General features: G+C 39.6%; 1 protein-coding gene across 2 annotated transcripts in view; it reads right to left on the bottom strand.

Moving 5' to 3' along the window:
* The window catches only part of pde5ab (phosphodiesterase 5A, cGMP-specific, b), a 115,312-nt gene that overhangs the window by 39,871 nt on the left and 52,637 nt on the right, over window positions 1–22,804 (bottom strand). For both annotated transcript variants that reach the window (XM_072589658.1, XM_072589753.1), the window contains exons 6-10: window positions 21,033–21,170; window positions 12,503–12,570; window positions 8,766–8,874; window positions 8,564–8,648; window positions 2,297–2,472 (exon numbers count right to left, since the gene is read on the bottom strand). In XM_072589658.1, the coding sequence (XP_072445759.1) occupies window positions 2,297–2,472; window positions 8,564–8,648; window positions 8,766–8,874; window positions 12,503–12,570; window positions 21,033–21,170 (576 nt within the window). The remainder of the gene's footprint in view (window positions 1–2,296; window positions 2,473–8,563; window positions 8,649–8,765; window positions 8,875–12,502; window positions 12,571–21,032; window positions 21,171–22,804) is intronic.

Raw genomic sequence — 22,804 nt, 5'->3', positions numbered from 1 at the left:
CTGACTCATGTTGGAATGGAGAATGTCTGCAGTTTATTTGGCAATAGTGGTGCACACAGGTCATAGGTAGAGAATAAAAAAAAAACAACACATGGTGGGAGGATAAAATGTATGTGCTGTGTAGAATTTCATAGAGTTTACAGTACAGATGAACAGGTCATTTGGCCCGACTGATCTGCATTTATACTCAACACGAGATTCTTTCTGCCCTGCTCTCTCCATACCTGTTAATATATTCTTCTGTTTCTTGAATTTATCTAACTCTCCCCTAAATACATCAATGATATCTGCATCAATGACTCTTTCAGTAGTGAATTCTACACTTTAACTACTTTCTGATTGAAGAATTTTCTCCTTAAGAGTTCGCCCCTTGCCTTCCGGAAAGCTGATCAAAAATGACTTATTCAGTTTGTTAAGAAAGCTACAATGTAACTTGCTTTTGAAAAATAATACAGGAAAGCTTTGAGGATTAAGAATCTTGACAGAAAGGCATGTCGAGGATGGTGATCGAGGAACTGGCTCTATTTGCAGGCTTCAGTGGGAATCTGGCATTTATTATGTGTTGTTGGTCAAATTCTACAAGGGACAAATGTGAGGGCTCAGTGTCATTGTGAATGTGGCAGACAGAATATGTTGGACAGGTTCCAGCCAGTTGGCAGCTTTGAATTATTCAGCTCAGGGAAACATTGTTTCTTCTCCTCCAAGCAGCGCTCTAAAGGCATTTAACCAATGGCTTTCGTGGGAGCCAAAAGGTTATTGCAAAGCAAGTATTGTTTGATATCACTGTTGATGACACCTTCCATCATTTTACTGATGCTCGAAAGTAGACTACTAGGGCAGCTTTTAGCCAAATTGGAGTTGTCCTGCTTCATGTGTGCAGCTAAGCAATTTTGCAAATTGTTGGCTAGGTGCTAGTATTGTTCACTAATGTTTGCAAAATATTCAGCAGTGTTTGTGATACTTCAGATATAAAAGTGGCTTGTGTTCAGAAAGATTTGGACAAAATTCAGGCTTGTGCTGACAAGTCCCACAAGCACCAGGCAATGACAATCTCCGAGGAGAGAGAATCCAACCATCTTCCCTTCCCGTTAAATGGCATTACCATTGCTGAATTTCTCACTCTCAACAATCTGTTACTATTGACCAGAAACTGAATTGAGTCAGCCACATAAATATTGGAGGGCATTAACGCAGGGTCAGAGGCTAGGAATTCGGCAGTGAGTTACTCATCTCCTTTCCCAAAAGCCTGTCCACTATCTGCAAGGCTGCAATCAGGAGTGTGATGGAATACTCTCCACTTCCCAGTTGCAATCCCAGCAACAACCAAATGGCTTGACACCATCCAGGACCAAACATTCTATTTGACGGACATCTCATTCACCACCTTCAACATTCACTCTCTTCACCCCGACACAGAGTGGCAGCAATGTGTATCATTTACTGCAGTGCAATAACTCATCAAGATTCCTCTATCAGTGCTTTTGAAACATGTGATTTCTACCATCTAGAAGGACAAGGGCAGTAGATATATTGGAACACCATCATCTGCAAGTTACTCTTCCACTCACCATCCTGACTTGAAACTATATCAGCATTCCTTCCCACTTGCTGGTTGTGATCGTGCAGGATTACAACTCACCATCACTTTCTCCAGAGCAATTACAGATTGGCAATAAGTGCTGGCCTAGCCAACACACATCCAATGAACAAATGTTAAAATGCCTGATTTGACAATCTCAATGGATCCCTTATGGGTGCAACGGCTCCCAAAGTTAATTTACCTCCTCCAGAGGTGTCCTGGAACAGGATCCAAAGTGGTATCGTATTTCTGCAAAGACATTCCTTATCTATCCAAAAGAAGTGAACTAAGAACAGACTTTCTCTTACCCGGTCTAATCTCCACGTCCTAGGGACCCCAAAATCTGATTCTATTGAAATTTGTTGATTTTTTAAATGGTTGGGATTCATGCAAACACAAATTAGGGACTGCTCCAATTATGTTTCCATGCAAATGAGATGTGGGATTCGGAAACAGGAATTAGCAGTAGTGGAGAATTAGCAGCACTATTACATCTAAAGTCTGAGATTCAGGTTTCCCATGTGCAGCATGCAGAAACTGGTAGATAACTGCTAGCGGTACACCTCTGGGATGATAGCTAATTCATCATAAGGACTACTCAACTACAAAGGACGAGGGAGAGGAAAGTCAAGTGAGGTGCACAATGGTGTGCTGATCCGCAATCTGGAATTTAGCAGCCTGTGGTGAAAATTAAAACTACCCTTATTCATCACTTACTTCAAGTGTCACAATCTGTTTTGCCATGGCCATTTCAACAGCTTCATACATCTGAGTGTTCTGTATTCCCAAGCCACAAAAAATGGCAAATGCTTCCAGAAACTGTTCATCGTTTTTATTAAAGGCATTGATTTTGTCAATGGTTTCACCAATTTTGTTCATCAACTGACAGACACCTGAAATACATAAATGACATACTGTAACCAATTAAAAGAAGAACTGATAGAAGATTTTATTGTTAGTTCAGTTGTGCAGGTATATGAGATATAGTACATCAGCTAATATATGGATTGGAATAACAGTGATAAGTTAACGTAATATCACAAACAGTGTTTGCACACAATTAGTATCATTACTAACATCAGATTAACATATGTTACTGTTACGACAGATGCTTCTAATTGATTTACTCTGTATGAGTGACAAATGTGAACATTATGTAACTCTATTCCTGACAGTTTGCATTTGGTGTCATTTGAGGACAGATTCAAGATTTCTGCCATGGAATTATGAGAGTTGAATTGCAGTGGTGGGAAACTTTTATATGCCAGCTAACCTTCTGTCACTTGTGAAGTGAGCAGTTAAAAGTGGAAAACTGAGTGGACCTGTTGGGTATCCTTTTGCCTGCCTGATTCAATCTTCTTTAATCACAATAAAACCTCTGACCATAATCTGCAGTGGTTCTCTTAGGCTATATCAATTGTGTTTATGAGGATTAGCCACCGAAGGAAATTGTGTCACAAAACAATATTCCTGATTCCAGGAAAATAAAACAAAGAACTGCAGATGGTGGCATTCTGAATAATCCAAAAACAGAAATTGCCGGAGAAATTTAGCAGAACTGGCAGCATCTATGGGGGGAGAAAAACAGAGTTAATATTTTTAGTTCAGTGACGATGCTGCTAGACGTGCTGAGTTTATCCAGCAATTTCTGTTTTGATGCATTCCACAATTCTATTGTTAGTTTATCTAATACCAATGCAAAATAAAAACAGAACAGTAGTATCAGATATATTTACTTCAGATTACCACAGTACTATGCCTCCATTGGTAACATTTTAATGTTCCCTTTGGCTGATTCTTAAATAGTTTTACCTGTGGGCTTGCTCTCTGTGATGTCAACGCGTTTACAAATGGGATTGTTTCAGCCTAACTTGCCTTGGAAAGATACCTTGGAATACTGTGTACAGTTTTAGTCCCCGTATTTTTTAAAAAAGGATGTACTGACATTGCACACAGTTCAAAAGAAATTCATTAGGCTGATCCCTGGGATGAAAGGTTTGACTTATCAAGAATGGTTAAACAGGTTAGGCCTTTATTTATCTGAGGTAGAAAATTGAGGGGTGATCTTATTGAAACATGCAAGATTCTGAGAGGTTTGACAGAATAGATATTGCAGTTTGGTTTTACTAGTGGATGTATCTTGAACTGGGAGATGTACTCACAGATTGAGGGGAAATTCATTTAAAATTGAGATGCACAGAGCGTAGTAAATGTATGGAATTATCTAACTCAAAAAGAGTTGTGGAGGCAAGATCACTGAAAATATTTAAAGAGAAATATCAAGGAGTTGACAGCTATGCTGAATTGGCATAAAAGAGGAAGTGAACCTTGAGGCAGGTCAGTCATGATCATATTGAAGAGTGGAGAAGGTTTGAGGGACTGAATGGCCTACTCCTGCTCCTATTTCTGATATGGTTACACTCTCTCTCTCTCTCTAGAGAGAGATAGAGAGAGATAGAGAGAGGGGAATGGTGGGGGGGTGGGGGGGGCGGGGGGGGGGGGCAACAGAGGGAAGAGTCTTCTCAGCTTATGATGAACTCTGTCTTGTTGATTCCGTCTCCTTTCCTAAAACAAAGCTCATTAGCTTGTTTGTATATTCCGTGTTTTCTGAAGTTATATTTTCAGATTTGATAATTACAGGTGAGGCTTCACCTCCAAAAGGGGGATTGAGTTTAAGAGTCGTGAGATCTTGTTGCAGCTCTATAAAACTTTGGTTAGACTGCACTTGGAATACTGCATCCAGTTCTGGTCACCCTATTATAGGAAAGATGTGGATGCTTTGGAGAGGGTTCAGAGGAGGTTTACCAGGATGCTGCCTGGACTGGAGGGCTTATTTTACGAAGAGAGGTTGACTGAGCTCGGACATTTTTCATCGGAGAAAAGAAGGAAGAGAGGGGACCTAATTGAGATATACAAGATAATGAGAGGCATAGATAGAGTTGATAGCCAGAGACTATTTCCCAGGGCAGAAATGGCTAACACGAGGGGTCATAGTTTTAAGCTGGTTGGAGGAAAGTATAGAGGGGATGTCAGAGGCGGGTTCTTTACACAGAGAGTTGAGAGAGCATGGAATGCGTTCCCAGCAGCAGTTGTGGAAGCAAGGTCACTGGGGACATTTAAGAGATGGCGGACATGCATATGGTCACAGAAATTTGAGGGTGGATACATGAGGATCAATGGTCGGCACAACATCATGGGCTGAAGGGCCTGTTCTGTGCTGTACTATTCTATGTTCTATAAAAGGTGAAAATCCTCAAAAAAGTCAGATAGGAGCTGAGAATCTTTTCACATTTCCCATAGGGTCTAGTGGAATAGTTTCATTGTCGTTGTGAATATATTAACTTCAACCCAGACTGTCATGACCTTGGTTGGTCTGGGTCAGGCGATCCCTGTGGCTATTTTATGTTTGAGTCTTGGTCCATTCTTAAAACTGTTTCGGTTTATGAAAGTCCCAGGTATCAAAATCAATTGATAGAATTTAAAGAGCAATAGACCGATTGTGTATTTTTATTGACAGCATGGAGATCCTTACACATCATACAAATTGGCCTGGTTGAACAGAAGGTGGCAGTCTTAAACTGCATTTTTGGAGATGTTCATCGAATGAACATTCATGAAGTGCTTTAGCACATTAGATAGAATTTTCAGTATTATGTCTGACTGGAATGACAGGATAAATATGCTGAGTGGGACCTAATTTACTAATTGGTGAGCTCCTTCACTTCCTTCACATTATCATCCTCCAATTTTGAAGATGCTGGACACTTTCCATCTACCTTTAGTGCTGACTCCAGTCCTTTTTATAGTGCAATGTTGCAAAGGCCACAAGAGACTACACAATGTTGGAGACACTTGGTGGAGCATTTTGCAAGGAGGGTCCAAATCTATCAATGCAAGAGGATCCTGACTTGAGCAAGCCAATCATTTATTCATTTGTTGCATTGGTTGTTTTGGTTTGTCTCCAGTTGTATCTTTCCCTTTCCTCTGTGGGAGGGTCTTCACTGAGGTGAGCAATGTCATTTTGAATGGGCAGTTCTTATGTTGCAGAAGGCAACTACTGAGGCTGTTTGATGGAGATGGAAGGAAGATACAAGGCACTCCCTGCGTATCTGGCGCAGACTTGCACAATGCTCCTGCAGTGGTCACAGACCAACTGCACATTACAATAATGGAGATTCTTCTGAATAACAAATGACTGGTCTAACAGCATCTTAACTGACACATGAATGCAATCAATTACCCCTGGGAAACATGAAAATCCTTTGATTGAGACAAATCTACTAGCCCTCTAGGGTTTGACTGACTTTGCTTGTATCAATGTGAATATATTTGCAGGTCTTGGCAAAGTGAGAACTGCAATCCCCTTAACATCCATCGGCAATAGGTGGTCACTTGTCAACTTGAACAGAAGTACGCTTCCGATGCACTTTGCTAAGAGTTCTTCAAGGTACAGTCCTGTTGTCCATTCCTTGGAGCTTCACATGTCAGTGCAGGAGGCAGGTGCTGCTGTCAGACTTTGTTACATTGGCTGCTGGGTTAAACCAAGCTGGAGTTTCTCCTCAGAACTCCAAGCCAGTAGCGAACACGTAGCCCCGTGTTACGGGAAAGCTGCTGACATTGAGCCTCTTAGGCACTTATAAGCTACCAAAGTTGCTGCTTCCAAAATAGTCAGCAAATTCAGGTTGAAAGAATTTGTTCCGTCAGCACCTTTTATTCTAGTTAACTGCAGGATTGTTAATTTCAGTCTTTATATTCTTGTAAGCAGGTCAGTTTCAGCCAACAATAACTCCTGACTGTCAGGAGATGTGTCTGAACAATCTGGTAATGTTCAGACACATCTCAGAACCTAACCCAGGAAAATCAGAACATGAGGTCAAAGAAACTATTAATTGACTTAATTGCCTTCCCACTACGTCAGTGAGATTTCCCACTGGTCCTGAAATCCATGATTGAGAAAGCAACAAGAGGACAAAATGACAGTGGAAATCCAAACGAGAGTCGATTTTAGGGAATTAAATTCTGCACGCAAATGTGCTTCCTTGCATTCCTCTCTAATGAGACAAACATTTTTCTCATTATTTGCTGGATTTGAAAGGGATGCTGGTGAACTCTGCTGCTGTTACTTGCAGCTACTCTGCCAAGAGATCTACTCTCATGAGATCTCATGACTCATCCATCTTGTGCCATTCTCATAAATCCAATTCAGCACAACTGCAATTGCACTGTGACATCTGTTGTCTATCTAAGTATGGGTGAAACTCCTGTCCTACTGCCCTCCACGTTTTGTGACAATTATGCCCAACAGGAGTTTATATGTCACGTGTAGTTTGTTAGCATAATACTTTAAAATATGGCAAACATTTTCAAATACTTATGGGTAAATGTCTTATTGTATAGATTGTATTAAAGTTGGTAACATAAAAATAGTTAAATGCTGATTAGACGTAAAGGTGAGAATACGATTGAAGAATTATACAATTGTCATCAGTTTACAATCATTAGTGATTCTCAGGTTGTCTGATAAATATTGTTTTCTCAATTCTAAGCAAATGATAAAACTAGCATATAATATACAAAAATCAACACTTATATATGTAGTAATGTGATATTCATTACATAGAAAATATGAAATAGAAGCAGAAATACATCATAATGTCCCTTGTGCCTGCTCCATCATTCCACTTGATTGAGACTCAAGATCTGTCCTCAACTTCATTTTGCTGCTCACTACTCACACCTTTTGATTCCCCAAAAGACCAAACACTTATCTCAGCCTTGGGTATACTTTACATTGGAGTATCCACAAATGTTTGTGTTCAAAAGTTCCCAAGATCAATAGAATACTACGTGAAGAAATGTCCCCCCACAGTGAGTCTCTCTGATTGGGCCATTTGTTTGGCCAACCATGGACCGTAAGCAGTTAGCTCTTCCAGCCACAATCCTGTCTCTGGGAAAATGGGCTCAGTGATGGGATAGTGCCATACAAGCTGACAGTGCAAACTGCATACCAGGTTGCCTCCTTTTAAGCCACATTTCAAGGGAAATGTTCTCCCCATTAATAAGCAAGTCGGGTAGTTCATTGGAAGAGCAGCCCTGCTTTATTTCTATTTTAGAGATGGATTTTCATTTCACTATCTATTGTCTTGCTTTGTTAATAGGGCAGATTTCCAGGGCACTGAGAAATTCAAGCAAACAATGTCTGTCTATCGAGGAATCTAATCTTTCAAAACCCACATTCTATTCTTGGAGAAATCATTCACATTTTCCTCCTGAAAACATGAAGTGATCTTAATTAGAGCTCCACTCTCCTTGACTAGAGTGATGTGTTTGACTTATCAAAACCAATCATTTATTTGTCTCCACCACAAGTTTGCTACCCTTGTAATTAAACCAATCAATTCTTCCTATAAAATTCAGTTTATGCAAATGAGAAAAAGCTAGTAGCTGTTGTGGTTCTGTTTGCCGAGCTGGGAATTTGTGTCTGCAACAGGGGACAAAACGTCTGCAACACCAATTCCCAGCTCGGCGAACAGAACCACAACAACGAGCACCCAAGCTACAAATCTTCTCACAAACTTTGAAAAGCTACTAGCTACTTAGATTTAAAGAGATAGGTGTTAAGTTTATCTCTTCACTGATAATCAGTTGCAAACCTGATTACAGAAATACTGGCTACATTGCAACCACAGATTGGACAGTTCAGAAGGAAGAACTTTGTTTGAACAGAGAAACCTCTGTGAATTAAAAAGATTTATTAACTCATGCCTTCTCAATAATTTATGCAATCTAGTGAAATTAATACACTAGAAAGCAGAGAGTTAAATCATTCATCCTTTTTATTGCAGCTTATTATGATTTTAATGAACAAGATGAATCATCTGAAGAATTGCTCATGAAATGTATGCAAAGTGCAGTCATGCAGACAAATCCCACACATACAACCAACACAAACGTATATTAAAATGTTCAGAGAAGCTCCAGTACCTATCACTTTATTCTTCTTTCCATTTTTAATTGGGGTGCAGAGCAAGCTTTTTATTTGTTTGTTTGTATTTTCTGCATTTTCATTCTATCAAGCAAATAAAAATAGGGTTAAAAGCTACTGGAATATCCAAATAACACTGAGTGATAAAATCCTTGGACTAAATCAGGTGAAACTTTTTAAGATTACTTAAGATACACTTACAGTCCATGTAAACCGTGCATCCTTGTTAACATCTGGAATATTTAAGGTTTCCATGGTGCTTTTTGCATACTTTGCAAACATATAATTGATTTTATTTGTGTCATAACTCCTGTTAAAAACAAACAAATATACATTAATATGTTTAGTTGTTATCAAAACTGCTGCCTACCTTTTAGAAAAAAACCCTGTAGTCAATATTTGCTTTGCTATGAAATATTAAATGGTTAATTCTTTCCCTTTGCAAAATATTTTGTCAGGGTAACTAAATCAAAAGCTCACTTGTACCTTTTAAGGATCTTAGTATTTTATATCCATCTAATAAATCTAAATCTAACCTTTAAGTTGATTTTAAAAAAATAACTGTGCATTTTAAATACATTTTAAAAGAGGTTTTGTCATCTCAAAGGAGTTGTACTTAGGTGGGATAATAGACTGTAACTCAAACATTAGTTTGTAAAAACCTATATGGATGTCAAAGCGATTGAAAATAGTTTTGACTTTGGGTGGCTGTGGAAAATAGGCAGAATTGGATTTGCGATCTGTAAAATGAAAATCAGGACCCTTATATGAGCAACTAAAATGGTATTGCTTGTTTTCCACAATCATATAGTTAAATTGACTTCTCTGGGTCTCCATGGAAAATTGCTATATGTTTCTCTAACACTAGAATGATAACATACCATCAGATTTAAACAATGTTTATGGAAGTTAAACCTACCAATGTTTGTTTTAAAGATCAATAGATTCCCCCATGTACCAGCCTTTTGTTTTTGGATGATCTACATTTAAGATGAAGTAATTAATTCAAATAGAAAAAAATTTGCCTTTCCACCATAGTTTAAATCAAATGACTATTTCAATTTAGTTGGTGATTTGCCATGACATAGTATATGGAAAACCAAACCAGATACAGTCATTAGCATTTTCTTGCCTAAGACTTGCCCCGAGATGGCTTTGTTGGCCTCCTCAGCCACTAATGTCATGCTGAACAATGTTCACTGAGCTTTGCACAACACCCAGCCTCACTCATGTCTCCTCGGCCACTGAAGCAGCTCATGTGCGGCAAGAACCGGAGAACATCCAGGGTTTGGCTGATTAGTGGGAAGTAACATTTGCATTATATAAGCACCAGACAATGCCCAGCTCCAGTAAGAGAGAATGTAACCAACTCCCCTTGACATTTAATGGCAGTACAACAGCTTAATCAACTATTATCAGCAACCTTGGGGTTCCCATTGACCAAAAACTGAAGTGAACCAGCCTGATTCAGTGAAGTAAAAGTTAGCTCACAGTGAGCACAGGTGGATGAATCCCCATTCTTCCAGAGGAAAACCTATCCAGAATAAAATCCAAACCTAACAATGTAGTTTCAAGGTCTTAGAAAGGACAAAGTGCATTACAAAAAATGCACTCCGTTGCAGATATAAGGAGAACAGAATCAATAGTAGGCAAATTTGGCAAATATTTGTTATTGTTAACTGTGCAAAATATATATAGTTGTAATTTTCTTTACATGCTGTTGTGACCTTTCAAAATTTACACGAATCCTCTCAGCAGTGTTACACTTTATTTTGTTTATTCTCAGCTAAGCTACAGAGTGGGATTTGGAGGCCTTAAGGGTAAAAATGATTTATTAGTCTGGATTTTCCCATTGGAAATGGTACTTTTGGGGATTAGAATCTGAATCTACCTGAAATTTGACCAGTTGAAGTTTTTATGGGGTGATCCATTGATTGAGATGGAGGTAGATTTCCCACTAAGATAACCGAGTGGAGGCAGGGATAGAAGCAGACTGCAGACAACCTATGGCACCCATAACTGAGGCTCCTGCTTACCCTAAGGGAGAGAGTTTGTACTAAGGCCTACCATAGCAGGCACAGGGAAGACTGGTCCTCAAGACTACAAGGGATAGAAGGCAAGTCCCTCCTTGCAGAAATTGTCAACAGGATGCCCCCTTGTCATGCAACAGGAATGTCTCTTTATTCTTATTCATTTCTTCAGCCTTTTTTGGAGGACACCACCTGAATACTCTTGGCTCTGGGCTGGTATTCTCTGAGCATATGATGCTGTGGATATTATGATTTTGATGTTTTTCCATTGTTGGTAAAGATGGTATCTATCACCTGGATAGTAGACTGATGTCCAGCCACTCGATACACAAGGTCTATAGTTAACAAGGATGTAGAAATCTGTAATTACGTATCTGGAGATTTGCATCTTCTTCACCACTGGTTACCAGTCATCTACAGGTGCTTTCACCTCTGCTTGTAGATCCTATGCTCAAGGCAGGATGTCTTTCTCCTTTGAGTCCCTCCTCTGCTTCTGATGTCTGTCCTCTGCCTTTGCTGTGCTGGCTGATACTTCTCATTTCCAATAATGTCAATCCATGAGGCTTCTGCATCAATTTCTATTGGCTTTGAGTCCAGTTTCCATCATTGGTGGAGTCCAAATAGCTTTGCTCGACTGCTCCAATATTCATATGATGCAAAATGATGCCAAGACTCCAAACTCCTCTGCTGACCTACCCTGGTGGTTAGCACTGCTGCCTCACAGCGCCAGAGACCCGGGTTCAATTCCCGCCTCAGGCGACTGACTGTGTGGAGTTTGCACATTTTCCCCGTGTCTGCGTGGGTTTCCTCCGGGTGCTCCGGTTTCCTCCCACAGTCCAAAGATGTGCAGGTTAAGTGAACAGGCCATGCTAAATTGCCCGTAGTGTTAGGTGAAGAGGTAAATGTCGGGGAATGAGTCTGGGTGGGTTGCACTTCGGCAGGGCGGTGTGGACTTGTTGGGCCGAAGGGTCTGTTTCCACACTGTAAGTAATCTAAATCTAAATCTTTAATTACAAAATAAAAGCCCTTTAAACTTAACAAACCATTTCTAGTTATCTTTTAAACACTTCCTGCTTCCATGATTCACATCTCCAAGAAGCTGTTCTCAAGACGGATAGCTGTTAAACTATAGCTGCATTCCTGAAAATTATTTAAAAATCATATGAGGAGCTTTTATTCACTCCTGAATCAAAGCAGATCTGGTGCTCCCAGGCTCTGACTAAAATGCCTTGGGGCTGATGACTCAATAGCTCTTTTTATCCTCCTCCCATCTCTGTTTGAACTTGAACTTCAACATATAAAAATCCATCATGCTATCTCACATCTCCACCATTTCACTGCTAACAGGTCTAATTTGTCTCCTAAACCAATTTGTTTCAATGGTTTTTATCAATAATTAAGTTTGTAGCGTAGACTTTACAAACTTGCACTGGTGTCATAATTCCAAAAATTGAGACTCTTAAAAGGAAATATTTCTATTTGAATTGCGTTTTCACACTGACTTTCTCATGAGTGTTCACTAGTCTTTGAAAATGCCATTTGCTTAATTTCATAAGAATCAAGTTGAAGAAAGAATCAGCAGGAGACATTTGTGTGGGTTGTTTAACAAAATAAATGAATTCTAATGCGGAGAATAGCTTGAGTCAGTGCATATTTCTCTGCTTGCTTCAAAGCATGTCAAATAACCTGTCGCAGACACTGGGAATCATCTGGCACAATAACAAAATGCTGTTATTGCTTCTTTTCATGAATTCCCTGAGGGTCTTTTCTTGAAAAAAAGTAAATTAGATTGAAGTTTTATCTGAAGCTTTGACGATGGGATAAAAGCTGTGTGCTAAATCAAATATCATCATTCCTAATTCAGTTTCCATGTGTTATAGAAGGATGATTAATGACATCGTATGCTACCTTCTCTGGAACTCTGACGGATCTTCCAGCTCTGCTGAAGTCATGTGGAAGACACTGGAAAATGAATCCTGAAAATCAAAAATAAATTAGTCAAGTGATTAATTCTATGAAACAAGAAAATATTACAAGGATGTGAACCCAAGCACAAACTAACTTAGCAGAATCAGATTTACAAACTTGATCAAACTAGCCTCTAACATTTGAGGACTAAACTAACTCTGAGTTCATTCCTGTTTAATTATTTGGGAGGAGGCATTTCATTTTATTCATCCATGGGATGAGGGCATCACTGGCTAGGCCAGCATTCAATATCCATCCCTAGTTATTCAGAGGGCAGTTAAGAAATCATCACATTGGTGTGGGCTCAGAGTCACTTGTAGGCAATCAGCTTACTTCCCTAAAGGAGATTAATGAACCAGATGAATTTTTCCAGCAATTTCATGGTCATCATCAGTCGCTTAATTCCAGATTTTTAGTGAATTCAAATTTCACCATCGGCCATGGCAGGATTCAAATCCAGGACCCCAGAACATTAGCTGGGATTAACAGGCTAGTGATAATACCACTAGGCCATCACCTCCCCATTGAAAGGTCTGAATGGGTTAATGTTGAGAAATACATTAAGCACTGCCCAATATGTTGATGTCATATAGACTCAGATCAGGGACAAGTTTTACGTCTCAAAGGAGTAATACCTAACATAAAGGTCTCCATCATAATCTTCATACCAATGTCTTTTATACAATGTCATACAATAAATTACATTTTGTTTCATACAAACATCTCTTCTCATTATAGTATCAGGTGGGTTTCCTCTATCACACTAGACCAAGCAGGCACGAAGGATCCCTATCGTGAAGGAGGAAGGTAATAGCAAAACTATTGGATAAACTGTGGTGAGGATTCATCTTACAACAGTCTTGCTATAAACACATGCTCATACTGTAGGTGAAGTCATTTTACCTGAAATTGGAAAGACATCTTAATTCACCACTATTCAAGAATAGACTCATTCCAGGACTAACACTGTCTGTGTTGTAAAAACACAAATTGTACGACATTCGTTTCCCTCTGCTATTTAGTAAAAATAATATTTTGAAGAGATTAATGCCTCATATAATAGACAGAGAAATAATTTCAAGATTGCTAAACTATTTGTTTCCAACAGAGCAGAGCACAAACTGCATTCCTTTATAACAATCTGTCTTGAAAATTACTGAAAATTGTATTAGGCCTATGCTTAAGATGGGATAATTCATTGACCCATTACATGAATGACTATTCAGGCCACAATTCTCACTTGCCTGTTGGGTGTACAGGCTATCCCAGAAGGAACATCTCTGAACTGATAGATTTTCCTTCTGGCAGTACAGGAAAGGGATATTAGCTGGACTTGGACCCTCTGTTTCTGGAGACCGTTGAATGCCAAACCTGGTTGGTTAAAAGGTCCACTTTGGTGCTCTGGAACCTTTGTTCAGTCATAAATACAAAGACGTATAAAGCACAAAGAACATCCATAAATTTATGGATTTTGGAAAGGTTTCTTCTGACTGGAAGTTGGCAGATATCACCTCATTATTTAATTAGGAAGAGGGAGAGTAGAGAACCACAGACCAATTAAGATGATGCCTGTAGTAGGGAATGCGTTAGAATTGATTATTAAATGATGTGATAACTGAACATTTTGAAACAACTGGCAAAATTGGGCAGAGTCAGGAAATCATGTTTGACAAACTTGTTGGAGTTTCTTTTTGATGATGTTACTTGTAACATAGACAAAGAAAAGGAAGTTGATGGGATGCATTTGGATTTTCAGTAGGCTTTAGTAAGGGCTAAAATAAGAGGTTAATAAATAAAATTAGAACACATGGAATTGGTTGGGGAAGTGTGGGGAATAAACAAAATTGAGAATTGTATAAGAGAGAGAAAGCAAGCTAGGAACAAATAAAATCAATTTCAGGATGACAGGCTGTTACAAGTGGAATACTGGAAATGTCACTGCGAGGTCTGCAACAGAAGAACAAAAGAGAAGTACAGCACAGGAACAGGCCCTTTGGTCCTTCAAGTCTGTACCCATCATCATGCCCTAATTAAACTAAAAAACAAACCTTCTGCCCTTATTCAGCCCGTTTCCGTCTACTCCCTCCCTATTCACGTAATCATCCAGATGCCTCTTAAATGTCGCCAACGTGCCTGTTTCCATCACCTCTTCTGGCGGTGTATTCCGGGTTTCTACCACTCTCTACATGAGAGATTTCCCTCACATGTCTTCTTTAAACTTTCCCCCTCTCACCTTGAACTTGTGCCTGTTGTAATTGAAACTTCAACCCTGGGAGAAAAGCCTCTCACCCTCCACCCTATCTATGCCTCTGACAATTTTGTAGACCTTGATCATGTCTCCTCTCAGATGCCATCTTTTCAATGAAAACAATCCTCATCTTTTTAACCATTCCTCACAGCCAAAGCCCTTGACACCAGGCAACATCCTGGTGAACCTTCTCTGCATCGTCTCAAAAGCTTCCTTCTGGTAGTGTGGTAATAAAAACTGCATACAACCGTTCATAATCTATATTAATTTGCATGTCAAGGCTAATAGTAATATTTCCAAGCTTATTGACTATATCAAAATAAATGAGCATGTAATTGTGAGGAGGGTGTACAGTGGCTTCAAGCCAACTTGGCCACACTAAAGGGAATGGGTTAGTACATTGCAGATGGGATAGGCTGTAATTAAGCTTCAAGTTATTCATATTAGTGGCAAAAACAGAAAGCAGAATTTTTTTTTAAATAGTGAGAGGTTGGAAAGTGAAAATATCCAAAGGGACTGGGGTGTCCATGTCCATAAATCCCTAAACCCATAAAGTCCTGTGGGGCGGCACAGTGGCTCAGTGATTAGTACTGCTGCCTCACAGCACCAGAGTCCCAGGTTCGATTCCAGCCTCGGGCGACTACCTGCATGGAGTTTGCACATTCTCCATGTGTCTGTGTGGATTTGCTCTGGTTTCCTCCCACAGTCCAAAAATGTACAGGCCAGATGAATTGGCCATGCTAAATTTCCCATAGTATTAGGTGCATCATTCAGAGGGAAATGAGTGAGGGTGGGTTACTCTTTGGAGGGTTGGTGTGGACTTGTTGGGCCAAAGGGCCTGTTTCCACACTGTGGGGAATCTAATCTAAATATTAGCATGCAGGTACAGGAAACAATTTGAAAGGCAAACAGGACATTGGGGTTCACTTCAAGTCTTTGAATCCAGAAGTAAAGATGTCTTGCTGCAGTTGTATACAGTCTGGGTGAGACTTCACCTCAACTATTCAGTACAGTTTCGGTCTTCTTATCTAAGGAAGTGTGAACTTGCCATTGAGGGAGCACAACAGAGGTTCACCAGATTAATCCTGAATATGTCAGGAATGTCTTATGATGAGCTATTGAGGAAACTGGATCTGTAATCTGTAGAGTTTCAAAAAATTAGGAGAATTGAAACTTACAAAATGCTTCATTTTATTATACAGTATATATAGATAGGATGTTTCTGCTGTCTGGAGCCTCTTGAACCAGTAAACATAATTCAGGTAAGGGCAGGCCATTTAAGACTGGGATGAGGAGGAATTTCTTTACTCAAACTTTGCAAGTTCTCTATCCTACAAGGCTGGGAAAGTTCAATCAATAAGCATATTAAATACATAAAGTGCTAGGTTCCTATTGACTAATTACTTTAATAGATATGGACATAGTGCAGGGAAGTGGCATGGACGGATGGTCAGCAATGATCTAGAATGGTGGGCAGACTCATGGGCTGAGTGTCCACATCTGTTTTATGTTTCTTCCTATTTTATACACTTTTTATTCACTCACTGGAGACTCCTTACCATTGCAGGTTTTGAGAAGATTTGTAGCTCAGGTTGAGGTTCTAGTTGTAGATTTGCTCGCTGAGCTGGAAAGTTCATTTTCAGATGTTTCATCACTATGTTAGGTAACATCTTCAGTGAGCCTTAAAAGATGCATTGGTGGTGTAACCCACTTTCTCTTTATATGTTTGAGTTCCCTTGGGTTAGTGACGTCATTTCCTGTGTTGACATCATGTCCGATAGTGATGTTAGATCCTATTCTTTTTCTCCTTACCATCTCCACTGTTAATGCATTTTCATTAACTCTTCCTCCATCCACTCACATCATACTCAATCCCTCAATTGTATCTCACATATAGCAGGAGGAATCAACCCACAACTGGGCTGACAGATCCAAGGCCTGCTTATTTAATCAGGTTTCTCAACTGCTATGAAAGAAAGTGGTGACCAGAAAAGAGCAGGACCACTCACATAGAGAAACATCAATGTGTTTCCTTCTGCTTGTTGTTTTATGTCTCAAGGTTAGTATGACGGTGTGTCATTAGAGATATGATCATGCTATCATCATTATATCATAGCATGTGACTTCACGATCTCATGTTTCATCGGTCCTCAGCTCCCTTGAAGCTTGCCATTCTACTGGAAGCATGCTGCTCTGATAAACCTAATAGTTTAATATAAATATTAGTCCTGACACTTAAGTCCCCAATTTTCCCCTACCTCTTAAAAGACAAGTTTTAGATCACATCATTGAATTGTGATTATCTTATTTCCATCCATTTGCATCTGCTAAAATCCTAATTCATCTTAGTTGTTACACCAGTTCCAATTCTGCTGCAAAACTAGATGGTACAAATTCCTGACAGATAAAATGGCTGTAGGGTACTGTCGGTCCATCCTGGCCATCATTCAACTGCTTCTTCAGAAAAACAGCTCCAAGACCTCTATCCTCATTGAACCTTCATCCATGCAAGTCAGCATCTGCAAACCATCAGTTTCATACTGTCCTCATCAGCATACCTACTCTCAGGCCAACTCAGACATCACTTCAGCCCTTCAACACTTTACTTTGGGCTTCAGTGACACATATGGCTTGCATGATCAGGTCACTTTGTTTTCAGGGACACACATGCAGCCACAACATCACCCTGCAACCATCAGCCTCTGCTTTCTGCCACTGAGATGATTTGCTAAATTGCTTTGGATTCCATGTAGCTTCTTATTCAGTCTGCCACAGAACACCTTATCAAAAGCCTTCCTAAAGTTCATGTAGACAGTGCCAATTGTCAGTGCCATCTGTGCACCTAATCACCTGCTCAAAAATTTCAATGGAATTAGTTAGATATGATTTTCCTCTTACAAGGCCATGCCGACTATCCTTAATTAATCCATGCCTCTTCAAATGTGGATTAATTCTGTCTTGCAGAATGTTTCTGATGTTTTCCCTATCACAGATGTTCGATTCACTAGCTTGTAGTTTCTTAGTTGATATCTACCACCCTTGCTGAATAATGGTGCCACGTTAGCTGTCTTCCAATCCTCTGGCACCCCTCCTGTGGCCAGAGAGGATTTTAAAGTTAATGCCCTGCAATCTCCTCTTGTCGCTCATAGCAGCCTGGGTATAGAATGGAAAAGTTTAGGTTTCAAGTGCCTATGTTTGCAATCAGTGGCAGCCACTGATTACATATCCCTTGGAATGCAATATATTATCCAGTCTCTCATGCAGCAATTTATTAAGCCCAAAAACAAGCAAAACAAAATATGAAATATGAAACAATACATATCTTAGATATGACATATTCTGCATAATATAACATGTTGAATTGGCCATAGAATCTTGGAAATATACAGCTGAATAGAAGTCTATATGGCCAAGTCTGCCTGTGCCTATTCTTTGGCATGTTTTCTTTCTCCATAGCCTTGTAAAATTTCACCTTCAAGTATTTATCCAATTCTTTTTTTGAGTGTGGTGATTGAATCTTTTCAGATAGAACATACTATATCAAGTCACTGTGGAGAACATGTTCCCTAATATTACCCTTTTCTTTTACTAATCACCTCAAAATCTGTATCCTTGGTTACTAAGCCTTCTGTTACTGGCAAGTTTCACCTTGATAACTCTATTGATTCACATCTTTGATCACCTCTTTCAAATCTCCTCTTACCTAACTCTTCTCTGAGGAGATGAATGCTAGTTTTGCTCTGTAAACAATGCCCCTCAGTTTAGTCAATTTCTTTTACATCCTTCCTAAAGGGTGGTGCCTGAAATTTATCTAAATTTATTTCTGACACAGAAAAGCAGTCAACCTCCCCCCACCCCGCCTCGGTAATTATAGCTCCAAAATTAGGCATATATTGTCACTGCATAATTCCCAAAAAAAAATCTTGCAGAATTTAGTATCCGATTTCCAGGAACATGCAGGATATATGGGTTCCCTTTACATCCAAATACAATTACAAAGGGAAAACTGAAGTGGCAAACATTTTGGATGATGTTTTATATCTGCAGTAAACTCTATTATGTATACCGGCCAACTATGGACCAGAAATAAAACTGATGAAAATTTTCTGGCCCTGCATCTGAGAACAGAAAGACAGAATTGAGTAGACGCTGTCTTGTTAACATAATTTTTTTAAGTCTCTATTTTATTTTCTTTATTCATAATGATGAAATAATTTTCATATGCAATCTTTAACTATCACTGTACAGTATAAGATTCTACTGTTCTATCTTTATGTGATGCATGACTATTAATTTTCATTTATTTGTGTTAAAATTATTAACAGAAAAGCAATTTGTATTGTACTTGATGGAAGTTGGCATTCATTTGAACACTTCAATCAGATTGTACACATTACACAATTTGTTAAAGTGAATCAATAGTAAATGCACTGATCATGGCAAAGCACATTGGAACACCAATGCATGATGTCACAGTATACGTTTGAATGCAAGTTTGATTCCATCACACCATTTCAAATCTCCCCTGCAGAATTTCAGAAGAACAGATGAAAAGTGGCTTCCAAGTGAGGAATAGGAATGATATGGAGATGAATAATTCAGAAATGCTTAGCATGTACTTTCTGATAGTCAGTTCCATACAGGCACACACAGTCCAGCCTAATTTCAAATTGCTTGTTCTGTTTCAGGAAGTGAAGAAGCTAGTTAAACCTAAAGGGTGATATAATCACCAAAAATGGCTTGTGTTAAGTGGTTAATGCAGCCGTATCGCCTTTCAAATTGTCATGGTATTGCAACTTTGACTATCATGCTGCCTAGATTTAAGATTAAGTTTTTGTATTTTCCTTATTATTTTGTAGTGCACTGCAATTTACTTTTAGTTGTCAATAATTCTATGTATTCATTCCATTTTGTTACTAGATTTGTACTAACATCAGTAAAGAAGTTCAATTAAGCAAAACTGAAAAAATAATTTCATAAAGAATAAATGGAGGAAGCTAGCATCAGGGATTTAGAGAGGCTATAATAAAATTGCTAAAACAAGATTCAAGAAATAATGAAAAGATTGCATGGGTCATTATTATCAGTATCTCAATGGGCTTTTTATTAATTGCTTGCATTTTAAATTAACAAAACCATTGTTTCTGATCCCAGGAGAATATATATCTCAGAAAAGCGATAAGTAATTATCTTATCAACCAACCCTTACAATTAGGAGAAAGTGAGGACTACAGATGCTGGAGATCAGAGTCAAAAGTGTGGTGCTGGAAAAGCACAGCAGATCAGGCAGCATCTGAGGAGCAGGAGAATCGACATTTCGGGCATAAGCCACTCCTGATGAAGGGCTTATGCCCGAAACATTGATTCTCCTACTCTTTGGATGCTGCCCGACCTGCTGTGCTTTTCCAGCATCACACTGTCAACTCTTGCAAATAAAAGATTAATCTAACTGGAAAAGCAACCAAAATATGCCTTTTTGAAAAACAGTGCAATTGTGACTCACATTAGAGTGACTGAGAAAAAGGTCCTTCTAAATTGCTTCTTTGCCCTGAATTTTCATAAAATTTACACCACAAATAGGTCTGTTGGTGCTCTCCAGCATTGTTTTGACAAGAAAAGGTCAGGACAAAGAGAAAGCACTTCATTTGAATGGCGCAAGAATGCATCTATGCCTTTAAGATCTTTCTTGGATGTTCAACCATCCAAAGTATTCAGAAGTCCAAACTTATTGACAGATCTGGTGGACTGATTACATTTTTCCCCCCACGTAATCCTGAACCCCTACTGACTCCCTGGAAACATTGAAAATAAACTTTCTGTAAACTTAAACATGTACCACTTCACTGTCCTAGCCTCGAAAATAGTCTGTTCCCCTTGCTGCTGTTCAAGACAAGCCCCTTTCTGCTCAATGGGTATCTGTTGTCTCTCTCCCTCAGAGTACCAGGTACATGTCAGATACCAATGAGACTTAAGTTGCAGAAATCCCAAACATATGGAGTCCAAACTCCACCTGACTTCAACATATAGATACTGTCCTCAACAGCCTCTGTATATAAGGTCACAACAACACATCTGGGATCCTGGCAAATTTAGCTGAGCGTCTGCTAAAATAACCATAGAAATCTATGAGAGGACCTGAGGAACTTTACATTGCTCAATCTCACCTACCTCCATATCTCTGATTGGCCCAAATCAAGTCATTGACCTAATCCCAATACTCACAGAAGAGCTGTCATCCACAATGAAGATGGTACAGCTCTGAGCCTGCATGAACGAAAGGATAGTTGCTGCAATCTTCTTCAAAATTACTTCCAAGGAACGTTGCTCCTCGAATATCAGGGTTGCTAGATCAAGTAGAACCTTGTGATGGAAAGAATTAATGATAAATAAGGGAATCATTGTTATTTTTCATGCTTAGTCAAGTGACAAATTTTTATACATTCAGATGAAAAGAAAAATGCTAAAAAGATAGTATAATTTATATACACATGTACATGCACATCAGGTAGTGATACTTAGTCCAAATTTCAGTGTGTAGTGATATTGTCAAGGCTGTGACTGGGTGGCTGCAGGGTCCAAGGCAAATCACGCTGTGTCTCCCAGCGTGTACCCTCCCACTCCACTTTCCTGTGGCACCAGCTGCCTTCCTGCTGCTGCCATGCCACCCACCACCCTATACTGCAGCCTAGCATATTGCTACCACTCACTCTCTTGCTATTTGTCCACTCACAGGTTGCTTCTCTCCCATGTTTACTGATGACTGGCTCAGAGAAAGGATCATACAAGCTCATCACATCATTGTTTCTGGATCCTGGCAGATTTTGTGCTCATTCTGCTGTTCCTCTGTCAGAATTACCCTGGCGTACTTGGCCTATATTAATAATGCATGCCTCTTTCATGTCCCTTTCCTTTCTCAGTAAATTGCAGGCTGATAGATCCCAGAGCTGAGGTTTAGCACAGGTCGAATGGTTTGCACAAAGCTGCTGACAGAAACCCGAATCCTGAAGGCCCACCCCAATAATGCTATGCACACAGCAATGCATCAGAAATCTCAGGGAGGCCTGCTACACAGCTCAGCTCCACACTTCCCCCTCCTTCTAGGGTCTCCAGCCCAATTCTCAAGGAACCCTTTTCACTCCTGAGTTAAACTCTCACCACTCAGGCCACTTCCTCCAAGGTCAAACCAAGAATCTTTCCGACTCTGCATTCCTGATCCAGGAACAGAAATCCAGGCCCTAGTCTCTGCATCAACGTGCATTTTAGCATATCTCACAATAGTCATCTTTTCAGATTTGCAAATAGAGGTTACAGCCGTAACGTCGACTTCTCCACCTCCTGATGTTGCCTGGCTTGCTGTGTTCTTTTACCCTCCTGCCTGTCTACTCTGGATTCCAGCATCTGCAGTTTTATTGTCTCTTACAAATAGAGGTGGCAGCTCAATGCCAATCTGTGCTGAACAGTCACCAGTGTCCTCAAATCTTAGTTAGAGGTGAAATGGACAAATGCCACCCATTGGTTTTGCAAAGTAATAAATTTGGCTGGAGAAAAATGTAGGATCTTTAACCGTGTTTTCTTGTGTACTGTCACGTTACTCAAGGATAGTCCAGGATTGCTGTAAATTGCTGTCAATTTATTCTGTTCATTTAAGTCCACTGCTCGGATACTGCCTGTTATGAAGAGGCCTAGGTGAAAATGCCTTGAAATGAATTACGAGATAAGTATCAGTGGCAACAGGAGCTTGACAGCAGATGCTAAATTGCAGAGAATCGCATCCCCACAATGGCACCTGATTACAACCTAATTATGCTGCACACATGGCAGAACTAGCCTCTCCAGGTTTGGTCTGTTCAGCTGTCAGCAAAAGTGCAAATGGGAAACTCTCCCATCGCACATCTGCATATCCAGGCAGACGGAAAGACGTCAATGGCAATTAATTACTGTCGAAGTTTGCAATTTCTCCTGATGAACGGATGTGTGGTTCCTGTCCTTGGAGA

Source organism: Chiloscyllium punctatum, chromosome 1, assembly GCF_047496795.1.
Source record: "Chiloscyllium punctatum isolate Juve2018m chromosome 1, sChiPun1.3, whole genome shotgun sequence".
NCBI lineage: Eukaryota > Metazoa > Chordata > Chondrichthyes > Orectolobiformes > Hemiscylliidae > Chiloscyllium > Chiloscyllium punctatum.
Note: the sequence above shows the minus strand (reverse complement) of the source record. Positions and strands in the feature narration are given on the sequence as shown.